We start from the raw sequence: 20,175 nt of genomic DNA, 5'->3' as shown, positions 1-20,175 counted from the left end.
AGTTTGTATGATACCAAAAATAATCAAATGGATAGATAAAAAAAAAAAAACCTACTCACCAAGTGCGCACACCAAAATTAATCAAACGGATAGATAAAAAAAATCTACTCACCAAGTGCAAGCGCGCACACACACACACGCACACTCACATGCACACACACACACACACACACACACACACACACACACACACACACACAAAAAGGTTTAACTTTTACAAGCTTTCAGAGCCAGTGGCTCCTCCTCTTGGCAGAAGAGTTGAAGGGGAAGGAAGTAAGGGCAGTGAAGGAAAAGGATTGGAGAGGTTTAGGGAATGGGGTACAGTTCTGAAAAGTCACCCAGAACACCGGGTCATGGGAGACTTACCGGACGGGATGAGAAGCAGAGACTGATTGTTGGGGACTGCACTGCATGAGATTTGAAAACTTGAGAGCTTAAAGGTGGAAGACAGAGAATATGCAAGACAGGGATTACTACTAAAACATAACACATGAGTTAATAAGACTGAAAAGCTAAGAGAATTGTATACAATTAATATTTCAATCAGCTACTTCAACAAGGCCATGACTTCCTAAAATCATGCCCTGAAATGAGATCCATTCTGTCTGAGATTTCGCCCACCACACCTAGAACAGCTTCTTGTCACCCTCCCAATCTCCGCAGTATCCTTATCAGATCTTACACTACATCTGCACCCCATCTCTCATCCTTTTGGCTCCTACCCCTGTGACTGCCCGGCTTAAGACTTGCCCTATGCACCCTCCAACCACCACCTATTCCAGCCTTGTAATGGCAAAACATATACTCCAAACAGAAGTAAAGCTGTGAGGACGGGGCGTGAATCGTGCTTGGGTAGCTCAGTTGGTAGAGCACTTGCCTGCGAAAGGAAAAGGTCCCGAGTTCGAGTCTCGGTCCGGCACACAGTTTTAATCTGCCAGGAAGTTTCAAAACATATACTATCAAAGGGAGAGCCACCTGTGAAACGACAAGTCATATACCAACTTTTAGGTAAACACTGTTCAGCCTTCTACTTCGGCATGACTGCCACCCAGTTATCGGTCAGGATGAATGGGCATAGGCAAAAGGTGTGTACTGGCAACACACAATATCCTCCTGCAGAGAACGCTCTACAACATGACAGTCATGACCTCAATACCTGTTTCACCACACATGCCATCTGGATTCTTGCCCCAGACACCAGTTTCTCAGAACTACACAGGTGGGAACTAGTGCTATATGTCCTTGGTGCTCGCTGCCCACCTGGCCTTAATTTGTTACTTCCTTCTGTCTCAGAATTTCTTCACAGTAACTACTCCTATCCTCACACCATTTTAGTTCACTACATCTTTCATCTTCTGACCTGTCTACTTTTCGCCACCAGCTCCTACTTCTGTTACATACAATGCTCTTAGCTTTTCACTCTTATTAACTCGTGCATGATGTTTTAGTAGTAATCTTTGTCTTGCATATTACCTGTCTTCCATATCTAAGCTCTCAGGTTTCCAAATGTCATCCAGTGCAGTTCCCAACAATCAGTCTCTCCTCCTCATCCAGTCCGGTAAGTCTCCTGTGACCCGGATTTCTGGGTGACTCCTGCCACTGCTTGGTAAGTAGATTTTTTATCTATCCATTTACATTATATTGTCAATTTTTATGATTGTACCATATGCAAACAAATCTGCTTTGGGTGGTTTATTTCTAAAAGACACATTGCAACTGTTTTACTACATAGGTGCTCAATTTTTTTTTTAGAACTCCTTTACTCTCCATATGATTTTTCCTGTACAATGTTAGAATTTCTTATCATGATCACAAGATTGTTTCTAAATTATTACTGTGTATTGGCCACACAGCTGAAACCAAATCATTATCTGCTAAAGACATTTCCCCCATTTCATGGCGAAATTATTGCAGGTAAATATTGTAAATTTCCCAAACTAAGCAGCTTAACAGCTTTAATGCCAAAATTTTATATCGGAAATGACATCTAATGAAATTAGAGAGCTTCTGAATAAAAAGTTCCAACAGGTGAAATCCTTGGAATTCATTCAGGAATTTTTCATCATGATTCAACTTTAAGAAAACTAATATGCGTCAGAGTTCAGTTATAACACTGGGAAATTGGAACAAAGAAAATAGATTTTAAGCAATAGGAATAATTTCTTTCTTTACTACTTTACCTTTGGGTCACAGCAGTTAAAGTATCTCTTTTTAGTCATAAGCCATCCCGGGCAGTTTTGTTTGCATACAATACAAGCATAACTGTTACACATCAGGTCATGAACTGAATAATATCATCATGTTGTGGATGCAAGTAACTTATGGTTCTCAGTTAACATGTACCAAAGATAATAATTACAATAAACATTATAGAACAAAACATTCTTTTTGAAGGTAAATTATTTGTGCTCAACTTTTCCATATATAGAAAGAATTGTGAAGAAAAAATCACTAACATTTGAACTCATTTCTGCTGTCTATTAGAGGGAGGCTGCTTATAAGGGGGATGGGACACATGGCAGACAGGGGTACAGCTGCATGTGAGAAATGAGCTAATGTGAACTGAACGCCACAGATAAGAATGAAAGATGTACTATAACAGAGTAATCTCATTTATGCAACTGTGAGAAGTTGATCTTGGTGGGAAGGATCTGCATGGCACGGGCTGTGCAGCAGTCATTGACATCAAATATGCTGTATTTGGAAACATGCTCTGCCACTGGGTTCTCGACTTTGCTATTGGCCTCAGTTTGGTGGTGTCCATTCATTCTGGTGAACAGCTGGTTAGTGCCATACCCACACAAAAGGCTATGCAGAAATTACGGCAGAGTTGATTTACAAGACAGATACACCTGTAATAGAATTTGAGTATAATGGTGTGGTTGTATGTGGCATGTGTTGCCCCTGAGTATTTTACAGGCACATGACCACTTCAGCAAGAAGTTAGGGTTGACAGTAAACATGTTTAAATCATTGTTCCCAGCACCTGGCAAAAATTACTATATCATTTATCTTCTGCAAATACGAAGCTTGCTATAATACTTCGTGCAGAAGTAATTATAAACAGTTTAGCTGATTAACGGACAACATAGTAAGACATTCTGAACCAAGTGTTTAGCTGAGGCATCATGATTTGCACTCTATTTCCATCCTCCAACCAACGTAAGACATTCCTATCAGCACAGGAATCTCATTCCTAGTGCACTGACAAAGATGATACCAGCAGTCGATGATAATACTGGAGGGTGAGTTGAACAAAATAACAGATTTTTTTTTTTTTTTAAAAACCTTAATGATGATAAATCTATGAAGAACTTTGAGTGATAACAGCACTTTCAGTGCATATTAGAGAATATTCTGTCACTGATGGAAATTGTGTTTTGCTGCCTGAAGTAACTATATATGAACACTGCTATGAGTGTACCTGACAGAGAAAACCACAGATGAAACAAAAATGTACAAAAAGTGAGACAGTCCACATGTGAACTCAATGGAACAACTAAAAACATCTAAGGTCACAAAGGATATAGAACAGTTGGATGACATCCTTACAGAAACAGAAAGATGTGTGTGTAAAAGAAGGGCACAAAACAAATGAAAGATGATAGAATGAAGGCTTTCATGATCGGATGATGCTACTGCTGGTAAACCTTTTGGGATATAAGGTCGTGGTCCATGAAACTCTTCTGTTTCTAATGTTTTGCCCACACCTGCACTGGACATCTTCAGAGGTGTTGCTGCTCTGTTGAATCCTGCTGACTGATGGGTCAGCCATCTGAGAGCGACATGTATACTGCACTATAGCTAATTTCTATAGGGAGAAAACTGAGCAGTTAGCTTTAGAAAAAGCACATAAGAAACCATCTAGCTGGTACTGTTTTGTGGATAACACATTTTTGGTCTGGCCGTATAGTAAAAAAGCTTTGGACAAATTCTTTGGTCTTCTAAATAATATAAATCCAAAAATCCAGTTCACCATGCACATATAAAATGACAACAAAATACTTTTCTTAGATGTTTTAGCTATGAGACAGGCCAACAGACGGATCTTCAGGTTTTTCAAAAAGTAACGCACACGGATAGATATTTACACAAGAACTCTAATCAACACCCACAACAAATGAGGTATGTCATTAAAAGTCTTGCCAAAAGGGCCAAAAGGATTAGCATACCAGAATACCTGGATCCTGAATTAAAACATCTAAAGCAGGCTTTTGAGAAAAATGGCTACTCAGAAAATAAGGTAAACAGAATTCTACATCCAAACAACGGAAGGCCGAAGGACAAGCATGGAAAACGACAATGGAAGAATACAATTTCTCTCCCTTTTCTTAAAAAAGTAACAGATCAGATCTGAAAGATTTTATAGAAACATTACATTACACTGGTTTTTAGACCAACAAAGAAAGTGATATGTGAACGAAACACACACTCCTCTGTCAACATGTGGCATATATAAAATTCGGAACAAAGAGAAGCATGAAAACACAGCTAAAGGAGCTTAGTAGTCTTCACCGACTACGGAAAATAGACAAATTGGCTGTAGCAGATCACGATCTTCATCCAGGAAGTCATGAAGTGAAGTTTCCTGAAAGAAAAATTTTATCTACAACAAACTATTATCCATGGCTATGTAGAAAAGCCATTGAAATATATAAACATGGAGATAATTTTAATAGAAAAGAAGATACCATGAAACTTAGCAACATATGGACAGTACTTCTGCAGAATCACTACACAGTTCTTTATCTTTGACAAGGATCATCTCTGCTTATGTGCAACTCCTGCCATGCCTCTTTTCTACAGTATACTGTCACTCTCAGATGTCCGACCCATCAGTCGGCGCAAGACTATGAAGAAGCAATGCCTCTGAAGATGTCCAGTGCTGTTCTGGATGAAACATTAGGGGCAGAAGAGTTTAGCTGACAACGACCTTATACCCCAAAAGGTTTACCAGCACAAATGAAATAACTGTAAAGGTTGAGGAAGAAGACTGGCAAACAAATGCTAGTAACAGAAGGAAAAGGAACTCAAAAAGGTGTGGACGTTTGAAGAAAAGAGTATCTGAGAAATGGGCAATAAGGCTTTCAAAAACTGGAAGGGAAAGGGAAGGGGATGGGAGCAGTTGATTTACCTGCAAGTAAGGCCTTATTCAGCTATTAGAAAGAAATTTTGCTGTTTTAGATACCTGATGAATCTTACTGTGCCTTTTTTCCTATGGACAACACCATCAGAATGATTAATACTAACAAACACTTAATGGTGATAAATTATATTGTACATGTGAAACTTGTTTTTCCATATTCTAATCTCCTTTTTACTTGTTCCATGAAATTGTTTTGATTTTCTTGTTTGAAATGCTTGTGACAGTTTTCATATGCCAACTGTGTGTTCACTAGAATTATACTGAGTTATGACCTATGTGGTTGATGCCAAACACTGTATCAACCACAAAGGATACAATTATAGTTCACTACAGAGTACACATGGCTGGAACCCTTTCAAAATCCAATTCAATAGGCCCGGAAGATTTAGGACAAAGACTTCATATATAGTGGAAAGGAATGGAGATGACTGGAGACAGAAATTTAGTCAAAAAGTTTCCCTTGAAGTGGGTCTTGTTGTGATATAATTATACCGTCTCCAGTTCAGGAAGGAACATGTTTGCAATTTCTCATAATAATGGTTCACATTTTGGGTTACTATTTAAAAACTGGCCAGGTGCTCGTAGGTCTCATGCACTGAGAGTTCCGTACAAACTTAATTATGAATACACGCAGCACATAAATTCCAAGAATCGAGAATCTTTACAACTTTTTCCTTTTATTGACATCAGTTCTGGCAAGATATTGGTCTCACGGATTCAAAGATCTTTGAGAATGTTTTAATTTCAATAATATTAATGTGGTAGTCATGCAGGAGACACACAACCTTTATTAAGTTGTATGTGAAATGTCATATCTTAGTTCAGTGATCACTCCTGGATATCTGATGATGGATAAATTCTGAAACATGTCATATGAGCGACAAAGTCATTCTTTGCCAGATGTTTGACTGACCCAGTCAACTTGAATGCAGAGCTACTGATTGTGTTAATTACAGTTTTGACACCAGGAAACAAATGACAAAAGAAATATTTTTTCTACTTACCATAAAGAAGACACATCAAGAGTTTCCATTGCTTGAAATATTTTTTCTACGCGATGTAATTTCAAATTAACAATTTTCATTTTTTTTTCACTTTACTTGTACTGTGAAACCTTGCTTCTTGCTAAATTCCATGATTCTAGGTCAACAAGAAGTACTTTATAGGTTTTGATGAATGAGTTTGTGAGTATCACAATAAATGACATAAAGGGCTATACCTTTTGATTGCACTGACTTAGAAGCTTCAATTACTTACACTGCCAAGGTACAATATCTCATAGTATGTGACACACATTTCAACGTGATACATCTACGTTTTCCTGAGAAAAAAGAGCTTTCAACAGCCAGACAGTCAGACAAAAAACTGATCCTATAAGTTTGACACGCGCGCACGCAAGCACGTGCACCCACACCCACACCCACACCCACCCACCCACACACACACACACACACACACACACACACACACACACACACACACACACACAAAAACCAACCCCACATGTGTGAAAGTTGCATTTGCATTTGCATTTGCATTTGCATGTGTGTGTGTGTGTGTGTGTGTGTGTGTGTGTGTGTGTGTGTTGTATTTTTCAACAAAGGCCTTAATAGTCGAAAGCTATAATAGTGAGAGTCTTTTTGTTGTGCCTATCTGCGACTCAGCATCTCTGCTATATGGTGAGTAACTTTGCTTCTCATAATATTGTTACATTCCATCCTGGATTTTCCATTGTTTGATAAAAAAAAGACATTCCTTAGCTTGACATTTAGAACAGCCAAACACAGCTGCTTTCCATTTGGCGGGTTATGTCAGTTTTGTTCTTTATTCTTGTTGTTGTTGTGGTCTTTAGTCCTGAGACTGGTTTGATGCAGCTCTCCATGCTACTCTATCCTGTGCAAGTTTCTTCATCTACCAGTACCTACTGCAGCCTACATCCTTCTGAATCTGCTTAGTGTATTCATCTCTTGGTCTCCCTCTACGATTTCTGCCCTCCACGCTGCCCTCCAGTACCAAATTGGTGATCCCTTGATGCCTCAGAACATGTCCTACCAACCGATCCCTTCTTCTAGTCAAGTTGTGCCACAAACTCCTCTTCTCCCCAATTCTGTTCAATACCTCCTCATTAGTTATGTGATCTATCCATCTAATCTTCAGCATTCTTCTGTAGCACCACATTTCGAAAGATTCTATTCTCTTCTTGTCTAAACTATTTATTGTCCATGCTTCACTTCCATACATGGCTACACTGCATACAAATACTTTCAGAAACGACTTCCTGACACTTAAATCAATACTCGATGTTAAAAAAATTTCTATTCTTCAGAAACACTTTCCTTGCCATTGCCAGTCTACATTTTATATCCTCTCTACTTCGACCATCATCAGTTATTTTGCTCCCCAAATAGCAAAACTCCTTTACTACATTAAGTGTCTCATTTTCTAATCTAATTCCCTCAGCATCACCCGACTTAATTCGACTACATTCCATTATCCTTGTTTTGCTTTTGTTGATGTTCATCTTATACCCTCCTTTCAAGATACTGTCCATTCCGTTCAACTGCTCTTCCAAGTCCTTTGCTGTCTCTGACAGAATTACAATGCCATTGGCAAACCTCAAAGTTTTTATTTCTTCTCCATGGATTTTAATACCTACTCCGAACTTTTCTTTTGTTTCCTTTACTGCTTGCTCAATATACAGATTGAATAGCATTGGGGAGAGGCTACAACCCTGTCTCATTCCCTTCCCAACCACTGCTTCCCTTTCATGCCCCTCGACTCTTATAACTGCCATTTGGTTTCTGTACAAATTGTAAATAGCCTTTCACTCCCTTTATTTTACCCCTGCCACCTTCAGAATTTGAAAGAGAGTATTCCAGTCAACACTATCAAATGCTTTCTCCAAGTCTACAAATGCTAGGAACGTAGGTTTGCCTTTCCTTAATCTAGCTTCTAAGATAAGTCGTAGGGTCAGTATTGCCTCACGTGTTCCAACATTTCTACGGAATCCAAACTGATCTTCGCCGAGGCCAGCTTCTACCAGTTATTCCATTCGTCTGTAAAGAATTTGTGTTAGTATTTTGCAGCTGTGACTTATTAAACTGATAGTTCGGTAATTTTCACATCTGTCAGCACCTGCTTTCTTTGGGATTGGAATTACTACATTCTTCTTGAAGTCTGAGGGAATTTCGCCTGTCTCATACATCTTACTCACCAGATAGTAGAGTTTTGTTAGGCCTGGCTCCCCCAAGGCTGTCAGTAGTTCTAATGGAATGTTGTCTACTCCCGGGGCCTTGTTTCGACTTAGGTCTTTCAGTGCTCTGTCAAACTCTTCATGCAGTATCATATCTTCCATTTCATCTTCATCTACATCCTCTTCCATTTCCATAATATTGTCTTCAAGAACATCGCCCTGTATAGACCCTCTATATACTCCTTTCACCTTTCTGCTTTCCCTTCTTTGCTTAGAACTGGGTTTCCATCTGAGTTCTTGATATTCATGCAAGTGGTTCTCTTTTCTCCAAAGGTCTCTTTAATTTTCCTGTAGGCAGTATCTATCTTACCCCTCTTGAGATAAGCCTCTACATCCTTACATTTGTCCTGTAGCCATCCCTGCTTAGCCATTTTGCACTTCCTGTCGATCTCATTTTTGAGACATTTGTATTCCTTTTTGCCTGCTTCACTTACTGCATTTTTGTATTTTCTCCTTTCATCAAGTAAATTCAGTATCTCTTCTGTTACCCAAGGATTTCTACTAGCCCTCGTCTTTTTACCTTCTTGATCCTCTGCTGTCTTCACTATTTCATTCCTCAAAGCTACCCATTCTTCTTCTACTGTATTTCTTTCCCCCATTCCTGTCAATTCTTCCCTTATGCTCTCCCTGAAACTCTGTACAACCTCTGGTTTACTCAGTTTATCCAGGTCCCATCTCCTTAAATTCCCACCTTTTTGCAGTTTCTTCAGTTTTAATCTACAGGTCATAACCAATAGATTGTGGTCAGAGTCCACATCTGCCCCTGGAAATGTCTTACAATTTAAAATCTGGTTCCTAAATCTCTGTCTTCCCATTATATAATCTATCTGAAACCTTTTAGAATCTCCAGGGTTCTTCCATGTACACAACCTTCTTTCATGATTCTTGATTCTTTGGAAGTTTAAATTAAAGTAAGTGAAAGTGTAAATTTCATAATTTATGAATGTATCATTTTCTGGAACATGAAAAGAACATCTAGACCGCCACTTGGGGCCTAATTGTGTTAAAAAGCATGCACATCTACACCATGTCTCACAATTCTTACACTAAACAACAGCAAAGAATCTGCAGATGTTTACATGTGCTGTGAGCAAGATTTTTAAACTGTATTGGATAATTAATTTGATATTACACATCTTGTTGGTCTTGGCAAAGTGAAAATCAACAAAGACAAGATATTCTTACAGCAACAAAGACTATCAGGGCATTTGGGCCACTAAGCAGCAGTACATAAGAAATTAGCTGAAAATGAAGATTCTTCAAGACAGAGAAAGATGGGAAAGGGGAGGGGAGGGGGGGGGGGAAGGGGAAGGGGCAGACACAAAGAAGATACTTTTTGTGTATGACTGATTTCCAAGCATGATTATTTTCAATCCCTAGCTCAAGGAAAACAGTATTTCTCTGTAGATCTGCAAACATACTCTGGTAACTGTGAAGTGCATGGCAGATGGTACTCAGCATGGTACTGCATACTAGGCTTCCCTCTTGCTACTGTCCATTATGGAATGTGGGAAGAGTAATTGCTTAAATGTCTATGTGCATGTTGTAATTGGTCTCATCCTGTCCTCATAATCCCTATGGGGACGATGCATATAAGCCTGATAAATACCTCTACATTCTCCAGTTAACCCTGGTTCTTGAAATTTGTAAGCAGTATTTCACAGGATAATTTGCACCTAAGAGCCTGCCCAATTCAGGTTTTTAATTTCTGTGATGCACCTCTATGAGTCAGACTAATCTGTGCCACCCTTTGTGCACATTTAATACCCTCTGTGGAAAAGTTTTTCTGCTTGGAAGTGTGTATTTGTGAAGAGAAAATTTAGCCTGTTTGAAACCTAGAAGAAAAGTTTCATCTCTCAAGGATGTGAATCAAGACAGCAGAAAGAGCTTTCAAACTGATGCTAGGTATTCAAGGACTGATCACAATCAAGGAGCAACAGAAACAACTTGACTTGGGTTGCATACTAGAGCATAGAAAGCCCTATCCAAATTGTAAAAATGTTACTTCAAAAAGGAAATACCCTGATTCTGATAAAAGTGAATATTATTATGCTGCTGTTTACTACAAATTTAATTTACCCATTATAATTTAGTTGCCAGTTTACTGCAGGATCGATATGTAAATTTCAGCACAAAACTTTTAAAGTGATTTGGCATGGTCTCCCATCACAGTTAGCTAAATTTTTGTATTTGAATATGCTTTAGTAGTGTAAAAATGTTTAAATAATATTCATTATAAATTTTGAAGAAAGCAATTGTTTCACTCACTGTAGGTACACCTTAGTGTGCTGGTACATGGAAAGGAATTATTTGAGCAGGAATTTGGAAGCAGAAGGTAGCACGGCTGTGTGGATTTTAGAGGAGGGGTCATGGAGGAGGTTAGGCGGACAGATATGCATAGACTACAAATAAGAGACCCTTGGAGTACAAGTGACAGTTTAAATACAATACAAATGGAAAGGAAATCAAATTTTGCTGACACAAGAAGCATAAAAACTAAAAGAGAGCAATGTAAAAATGAAATCACAAAGGTTTATATCACAAATCCTGACACAGTGGATCTGGCCTTTATCCACACTTCAATATACACTGTTCATGATACAAAAATACCGTCTCCTCAAAAGACACTGACACTTCCACAAAAGTGTGTATATATGTCTGTGAAATTATTTTGAAAATAATATTTTTTCTTTCAAACAATGGAAGCAGAATAGGTAACCTCTCATCATATGATTAAAGCATTAAGAAGTTTTAGCGTAGATTTTGGACAATGTCCTTCCCCTCTTTATGACAAGTGTCTACTTTTACTTCTTCCATTGTATGTATTTTACCAACACTTATGAAGTATCGTATTAGCTTTCTCTTTCAAGAATTTATCACAGATAACATATTAGAAATGTAAGAAAAGATAGGTTGCTACTTATCATAAACAAGACACATTAAGTTTCAGACAGGCATAATTAAAACACACTTAAATAAAGCTTTTGGGCACAGCCTTCATCAGCAAAAGAGAAACACACATCATTCATACGCACAAGCAAGCACACCTCACACACATATGACCACCAACTCTGGCAGCTCGAGCCAGAATGCAGCTATCACATGGGATCACATCCTTGCTGAGCTGCTGGTGCTGGTGATCAAGTGCGCATGAGGTGTGCTTGCTTGTGTGTACAAATGGTGTGTGTTTTTCTTTTGCTGATGAAGACTGTGGCTGAAAGCTTTATGTAAGCATCTTTTAATTGTGCCTGTCTGCAACTTAATGTGTCTTTTTTATGGTAAGTAGCAATCTATGTTTTCCTACAGTGCTGATACTCCTACCTGGAATTTCCATTGTTAGAGGACATTATTTCTCTTACAAATCTGAATTGCTGTTTTATGGAGATGAAAGCAGGTTTGGTTAATATGACACGATATTGTCCAGCAAATGTATAAAGTCCTGCATTTGCAAAATGCTTCTGAATTTATAAAGTAGTTCTTACTCTATATCTTTCCGTACACTTCGCAATAGGTCTTCTCTCTCTCTCCTAGCTCTGTAATTGTCCTGCGTTTTACGGAATTCTTGCGTGTAGTCCTGAAGGATCTCTCTATGTCGCTGAAGTGTATGCTGCACAGCAGGTCCAGCCTGGGTTTGAGTGGCACGAGCCTCTGCCATCCTCTCATTCAGTGAAGATAACTGAAAACAACAGGAGGAAAAATGTTTTTCGTGATACGTTACACAAAGAAAATTTGATTGTCCACAGCCAGAACAAACAATACTGTAAGAACACATAGCAATTAAAATGTGACAAAAGAAGCTTGCATCATATTTGGCAGAAATATTTTATTTGTGTACATATTGCATATGCTTTTTATAAACTTACATTCAGTTAAATATAATTCTCTGCACAAATAACAATGCTGAGTGAAATTAGTCATCGTCAGTATTGTATTTTCTTCAAGTAAAAACAAAACGTATACAAAGTATGTAGAACTGGTAGGAACTGAGTAGTCAATTCAATAAAGTACATGTCATGAATGTTTCCAACGGACATGTATTAGGAGATGTATTAGGATACGCTATCACAATGAAACATTACTATCTATTTATTCACCAAAAGTTAGCAATAAGAGTGTTGTGTAAAACAGGAGAGCAATTTTTCAAAAATCTGGAATTCTTACACTTACTTTCCAGTACATCTGCTCCTTAATGATAATTGTGGTTAATAATAAAAAGCCAGTTAAACTGCAATATACACTACCAAAATACTATACTTTCAAGATAAGAAAACTAAACAGGCATGAGATTCAGCTGAAAAAAAATCTACAAAATTGGAAATGTCTCCTAATAATGTTCGGAAATGATGATCTTAAGGAAGAACTATAAACGCATGAAGGCTTCCAGAAAAGACAAAGCTGAAGGCAGGGAAACGTAGACCAAAGGGAAGGAAGAACAATGCCAGAAATGAATGCAGGAGCACTGACCAACAGTTAAAGTCTGGAAAAAGACACCAGAAATGTTGTGGTCCCCAGCTGGCCAAACAAAGAAAGAAGACCATCAAAATCAAGACATGAAAATAATTTCAATATAAACAATGCTGACTTTTCTAGGTTTCATGGTATGGTTCTATATTGGATTGGATATTTTAAGCTCTAAAACAATAGTGTCAGTGGCTAATAGTAAAGGTCTGGTTGTATTGCCATGGCATGTAGTAAAGGTAGAATCAAAGCATTTAATGCAATAGTGATGCTTCAGGTTAGAGTAGCTGGATGAAATGTAAATTGAATGTAGCGTTGGGTCAGCTTAGGGGAGCAGATGAAGCCCCACCTTACCCTCCTAACTAACTTGATGCTGGGATCGAACAGTGATTTAATAAAATATGTTCCTTCACACCGGTGGACAGCAATTCAGTGCATGTAAAATGTTTTCAAAATTTGTAGATGGATATAGAACAAACATGCAAACCCCTGGGCACCCTCTCTTGGTCAGTGCAGTTACTATAGCAACTGCAGCTGGAACTGATCTTAGGACTGTGAAAGATAGAATTTTTGCAGGACAATACATATTGCAGCATAGAATGACAATAGTTGTCATAGTTCAGGAAAGTGACAGTAGTACCCTTTACAATTCTACTGCATAATCACCCTGGAGTAAACTTGCAAGCAAGGGAATGGAGGGATGAATAGGCCAGAGTAGTAAATCATACATCAGTCTCTACTCAACAGGTGCTACAGGTGTTACGAGGTGCTACCCAAAAATCAAATGGTTCAAATGGCTCTGAGCACTATGGGACTTAACATCTATGGTCATCAGTCCCCTAGAACTTAGAACTACTTAAACCTAACTATTAACCTAAGGATAGCACACAACACCCAGCCATCACGAGGCAGAGAAAATCCCTGACCCCACCGGGAATCGAACCCGGGAACCCGGGCGTGGGAAGCGAGAACGCTACCGCACGACCACGAGATGCGGGCGCTACCCAAAAATCCTAGAATTTCATTTTACTGGTAAAACCAATAGCATATGACATTCTGCCACTAAATGTCACTGGGCATATGTGTTAGCTACTGTGGCACAAAGTTGTGTCATCTTTGACGCACGCCATTGGGAGTTGTCATGGTGTGTGTCAGGTTGTGTTTCAGTGCTTCCGCGTATTGTGAAATGCTTAATGTGAAGGCACAACAGATTTGCATCAAATTCTGTTTCAAGCTGAAGAAAACTACAGCTGAAATCCACCACATGCCAACAGAGGCATTTGGTGAGAGTGCACCGAGTCAAGCATGAACATTTAAGTGATTCAAGTGCTTCAAAAAAGGCTGAGTGTGGAAGATGACAAACATTTTGGTTGACCATCAATGTGACAACACCAGAAATGATCAAGAGAGCATGCGACATGAGTCACAAAAATCAAAGGCAAACAATTCACAATGTTTGTAACAGACTTGGGCAGTCTTATGGTACAGTCGACGAATTGTAGTTAATGAACTGAACATGAGATGACTTGCAACGAAGTTTGTCCCTTGTCTTCTCACCATCGACCAACGAAACCTCAGGATTCAGGCCTGTACTGAGCTGCCACAAAGAGTTTGAGAGTTCCAAGATTCTTACCCAGAGTCATAACTGGTGATGAATCTTTGGTCTACATTTATGACCCTGAAATGAAGCAGGGATCATCATAATGGAAAGACCATCTTCTCCACGGCCAAAAAAAGCTTGACAAGTTTGCAGCAACATGAAGTGAATACTGATAATATTTTTCAACATTCGAGGAGTTTGCTTCACCCGGTCAGACTGTCAACGAGCAGTTTTACTGAGAGGCTTTGAGGCAACTGAAGGAAACTGTTTGGTGCAAACTGCCAGAATTATGGAAAAAGAAAGACTGGTTGGTGCACCATGACAACACACTAGCGCACACCTTGCTTGTTGTGAAGGAACTCCTGGATAAATGTAATATGGCAATGGTCCCCCATCATCCTTACTCACCAGAACTACCCCGTGACTCGATTGAAGACATCCAAGAGGAATCACAGCCGGTCAAGAACACCCTTTACCCTGCAGACTTCCACTTCGTTGCATACATGCCCAAGGTGACGGTGATGGAGGCTGTTAGGATGTACGTACAGTTTTTTATTGTTGCAATGAAATTTTTGGACTTTTGGGTGGCACCTCATACAATGTCCAGGAAAGTATTTATAGTAGACTGCTAAGATTTGGCTGATTTCATTTAAAGACCAGAAGAATAATGTAAGTCCATGGTCTGCAACCTACAGTTCCTTAATGTGCTGGCCAGGGTAAGGCTGTGAGTCTTTCAGGCCGAAGGTGATGGATCGGGGACCCTATGTTGGTAAGATACGGGATGATAAAATTGTCAACTCTGTATCACATGAAGACAGTTTTGTGAGAGTATGGTGAGGGGTTTATGTCATCTGGATGGACAGTGAAGTTCTTTCCATGGTTGTCACAAAACTGCTCATCATAATTGTGGGTCCTGCCCACTCATCTCTTATAGGGTGCCTAGGAAGCTGTTTTATCAGAGAGCTAGACAACGTACAAGCAAATCATATTAATGGAGTTTAGTACAGTAATTGAAATGACAATATTTAACTTTGTATTTACAACAAGTTGTCGCAAGCAATTGGCGACATGCAAATAATCAATATCATTTGCTATATAGCATTTCCATGCAAACTAATCATACAAGTTCATAAGTCACTGTTATTGTTAATATCACTGCTTGTCTTCTACTCTGGCTTTTCTAGTGCCCAGTTTCTAGTGCAGCAGAGGCTAGGTGGCACGTCTCTTTATTCTCTTCGTGTAGAGGCCGCTCCTCTTGTGGTGACGTCCTAGTCAGCATGCTATTGGCTGACGTCATCTCACAGCCCCCTCTGCTGTATTGTTCGTATTTCACATCAACTGACTTCCGATCAAAAACAAAAACCCACTGATTGGTGCAAAAAAACTCTGGAAAAATTTGAAGGGGGCACTTCAAATTTCATTTTAAACATCATTACTGATAATCAAAATATCCACGGTTGTACTGCCGGTCTATAGTGTCCAATGGGCACAATATTTCAGTGATCATACATGTCGCCATCATCAGGTGAACTGACGGACTGAGCTCCTGTGAACGTGCCAGCACGGAGATCCGTATGCTATGGCTGCTCAGAGGGAGCTGGGTTCGGCCACGGTGGCGGCCGATTTAAATACCCTTCGCCCGCGGCATGCTCCCTCCGCTGTCCGCGCTCCGCGCCACAGTCGAGCGGTGGAACAGATTGCAACGGCGTCTGAGATGTCGTCGGAGTGATGGCTCTGTCCACCGTGGTCATCACAACTATACGTTTGCTCGATTTAATGTTGATTAACCCAATCACTGGTTCCCAAGCCTTGCAAAGATTATAGCCACAGTCACGGTTTACGAGGTCGTCATAGGTGAGAATTTCGATGGCCTCTCTAACAACGCTGTCCCAGTATCTCGACGTCTGTACCAGAATCCTCATGCGTTCATACTCCATAGCGTGATTTTCCGACAAACAATGTACAGCGACCACCGACTTGCTCTGGTGTTCACGGCATCGATCCTCGACAGTATGCATCGTCTGACTAATATATGACTTGCCACATTGACACGGAATCTGGTACATGCAGGCCTTCCTCAAACTGAGGTCATTTTTGGCACTCCCCACGATTGCATGAGTTTTATTCGGGACAAAACACAGTTCCGCCCCTGTGTTCCTTCAAAATGCGGGCGTTTATTCCCGAGAGTGCGCCTGTACATGGAATAAACGCAGTGCCTACCTCCTCACTCGTGATTTCATCCATCTCCACAGGTTGTGCTGTAGTGGTTGGGCGGAGTGCACGTTGAATCTGCCACTCTGAGTACCCATTTCTTTAAAATACAGTTCTCAGCTTGTCCAATTCCTGGGGTAGACTCTCTGAGTCAGAGATAGAGCGCGCCCTATGTACTAGAGTTTTAAGTACCCCATTCCTCTGTGAAGGGTGGTGGCAGCTGTCTGCGTGCAAATACAGATCAGTGTGCGTCGTCTTCCGATACACCCCACGACCTAGGGTGCCGTCAGCCCTTCTCTTGACCAAGACGTCAAGAAAAGGTAATTTACCCTCCGTTTCAGTCTCCATAGTGAATTTGATGTTGCGGTGTATGGAGTTTAGATGTGTAAGGAAGTCAAGGACTTTATCAAACGATGTGGCCAGATGACGAACGTGTTGTCCACGTAACGGAAAAAGCAAGTAGGTTTCCATTCGGATGACGACAGGGCTTCCTCCTCGAAGTTTTCCACGTACAAATTCGCTACCACCGGTGGGAGTGGGCTACCCATGGCAACTCCCTCCGTTTGTTCGTAGTATTCTTCATTAAAAAGAAAATACGTGGAAGTCAAGACATGCCTAAAAAGTTCAGTGGACTTCTTGTCAAACTTCTGACTAATCAGTACTAGTGACTCTCGCAGGGTTACCCTCGTAAACAAGGAAACGACGTCAAAACTAACCACGATATCTGACTCATCCAACCTGAAGCTATCAAGGCGTTTAACAAAATCCACAGAATTACGGATGTGATGAGGGCATTTACCCACGTAAGGACTTAATATTCCCGTCAGGTATTTGGCCAACAAATATGCAGGTGCCCTGATGTTGCTGACAATGAGGCGTAATGGTACCCCCTCTTTGTGAACCTCCGGGAGTCCATATAGTCTACGCGGTACCGGACTTTGGGGAAACAATTTCTTAGCGTCACCCTCCGGTAAATCTGCATCCTTGAGAAGCGACCTCGTCTTGTTCTCCACCTTCTTTGTAGGGTCAACGCTGATCTTCCGGTAGGAATCGTCATTTAGCAGGCTCTGCATCTTATCAGTGTAGTCCTTATGGGAGAGAACAACTGTAGCATTGCCTTTGTCAGCCGGTAAGACAACAATTTCAGAGCGCTACCTCAGATCACGAGGAATATTAAGTCCTTATGTGGGTAAATACCCTCATCACATCCGTAATTTCGTGGATTTTGTTAAACGCCTTGATAGCTTCAGGTTGGATGAGTCAGATATCGTGGTTAGTTTTGACGTCGTCTCCTTGTTTATGAGGGTACCCCTGCGAGAGTCACTAGAATTGATTAGTCAGAAGTTTGATGAGAAGACCACTGAACTTTTTAGGCATGTCTTGACTTCCACGTATTTTCTTTTTAATGGAGAACACTACGAACAAACGGAGGGAGTTACCATGGGTAGCCCACTCTCACCAGTGGTAGCGAATTTGTACACGGAGAACTTCGAGGAGGAAGCCCTGTCGTCATCCGAATGGAAACCTACTTGCTTTTTCCGTTACGTGGACGACATGTTCGTCATCTGGCCACATGGTTTGGATAAAGTCCTTGACTTCCTTACACATCTAAACTCCATATACTGCAACATCAAATTCACTATGGAGACTGAAACGGAGGGTAAATTACCTTTTCTTGACGTCTTGGTCAAGAGAAGGGCTGACGGCACCCTAGGTCGTGGGGTGAATCGGAAGACAACGCACACTGATCTGTATTTGCACGCAGACAGCTTCCACCACCCTTCACAGAGGAATGGGGTACTTAAAACTCTAGTACGTAGGGCACGCACTATCTCCGATGCAGAGAGTCTACCCCAGGAATTGGAACATCTCAGAACTGTATTTCGAAAAAATGGGTACTCAGAGTTTTTTTTTTTTTTTTTTTTTTTTTTTGGCCCATGACTTAAGACAGTAAAAAACCGAAATTGAAAACCAGCAGCAGTGGGAACAAAGTCATAAAATTGGAGAAACTAAATGTAGAAGGAATACTTAAAAATCCACTACAGAAAGGGAGTGGTTGTCACCAAAAAAAGCTTCAAATGACTGACGTCATTTCACTGTCACTAATACACTGGAGAACGCGGTCGGCTGAGCGCGTGTCATCTGCTAAAATCGACGATAGATCAGGTGATAGCTGTAGACGGGAGCGTAACGGATTAAAATAGGGGCATTCAATTAAAAGGTGTCTGACCGTCCACAGCTGAGAGCAGTGGGGACAGAGTGGGGGAGGATCGCCGCTTAAAAGATGTCGATGGCTAAAAAGACAGTGCCCTATCCGGAGTCTAGCTAAAATTACCTCCTCCCGACGACGCGTTTGGGAGGAAGAGGTCCAAGCGCAAGGAAGGGCTTTCACTTCGCATAATTTATTACGGGGAAGTGTTGACCAATGCGCATGCCATAAATGAGCAACTTTGCGACATAAACCGCTCCGTAGATCGGTGAAGGGAAACGACTGAATAGCTGGCCGAGGAAGAGAGACTGCAGCCTTGGCCGCTATATCGGCCGCATCATTCCCAACGATACCAGCGTGTCCCGGGAGCCAGAGGAACGCCACCGAGACGCCCCCCAGGTGGAGCAAGCGCAGACAGTCCTGAATCCGGTGGACCAGAGGGTGCACAGGGTAAAGAGTTTGGAGACTGAGGAGAGAGCTGAGAGAGTCTGAGCAGATAACGTACTGTATCCGCTGATGGCGGCGGATGTAGTGGACAGCCTGGAGAACAGCGTAAAGCTCCGCAGTATAAACCGAACACTGGTCGGGAAGCCGAAAGCGATTTGGGGTGTCGCCAACAATATAGGCACTCCCTACACCTAACGATGTTTTCGAGCCGTCGGTGTACATAAATGTGGCGTCCGTCATTTCTGCACATAGAGCAGCAAATGCCCGACGATAAACAAGTGTAGGGGTACCATCCTTGGGAAATTGACAAAGGTCACGGAGCAGGCAAATCCGGGGACGGAGCCAAGGCGGTGCTGTACCCCAAGTTGTCACGAAGGTTTTAGGAAGGCGGCAGGAAAGAGAATTGAGCAGTTGACGGAAGCGGACTCCCGGGGGTAGTAGGGAGGAGGAGCGGCCTGCATACCCTACATCAAAGGAGGCGTCGAAAAAAAGGTCATGGGCTGGATTAGCAGGCATGGAAGACAGATGGCTAGCATAACGACTCAGGAGGACTGCTCGCCGATTGGACAGCGGAGGTTCAGCAGTCTCAGCATAAAGGCTTTCCACAGGTCTAGTGTAAAAAGCTCCAGACACTAAACGTAATCCACGGTGGTGGATAGAGTCGAGACGCCGAAGAATAGACGGCCGAGCAGAGCAGTAGACTATGCTTCCATAATCCAATTTCGAGCGCACTAAGGCGCGATAGAGGCGGAGAAGGACCACTCGGTCCGCTCCCCAGGAGGTACCATTCAGGACACGGAGGGTGTTAAGCGATCGCAGACAGCGAGCCGAAAGATAGGAAACATGGGAGG

At 41.2% G+C, this 20,175-nt stretch overlaps 1 protein-coding gene across 1 annotated transcript in view; it reads right to left on the bottom strand.

Moving 5' to 3' along the window:
• LOC126100760 (Golgi SNAP receptor complex member 1) overlaps positions 1 to 20,175 on the bottom strand; it is a 55,597-nt gene that overhangs the window by 20,673 nt on the left and 14,749 nt on the right. The window contains exon 4 of the mRNA XM_049911381.1: positions 11,882 to 12,075. Within this exon, the coding sequence (XP_049767338.1) occupies positions 11,882 to 12,075 (194 nt within the window). The remainder of the gene's footprint in view (positions 1 to 11,881; positions 12,076 to 20,175) is intronic.

The sequence above is a fragment of the Schistocerca cancellata genome, chromosome 9, assembly GCF_023864275.1.
Source record: "Schistocerca cancellata isolate TAMUIC-IGC-003103 chromosome 9, iqSchCanc2.1, whole genome shotgun sequence".
In the NCBI taxonomy this organism is placed as follows: domain Eukaryota; kingdom Metazoa; phylum Arthropoda; class Insecta; order Orthoptera; family Acrididae; genus Schistocerca; species Schistocerca cancellata.
This window is presented reverse-complemented; position numbering and strand designations above follow the sequence as displayed.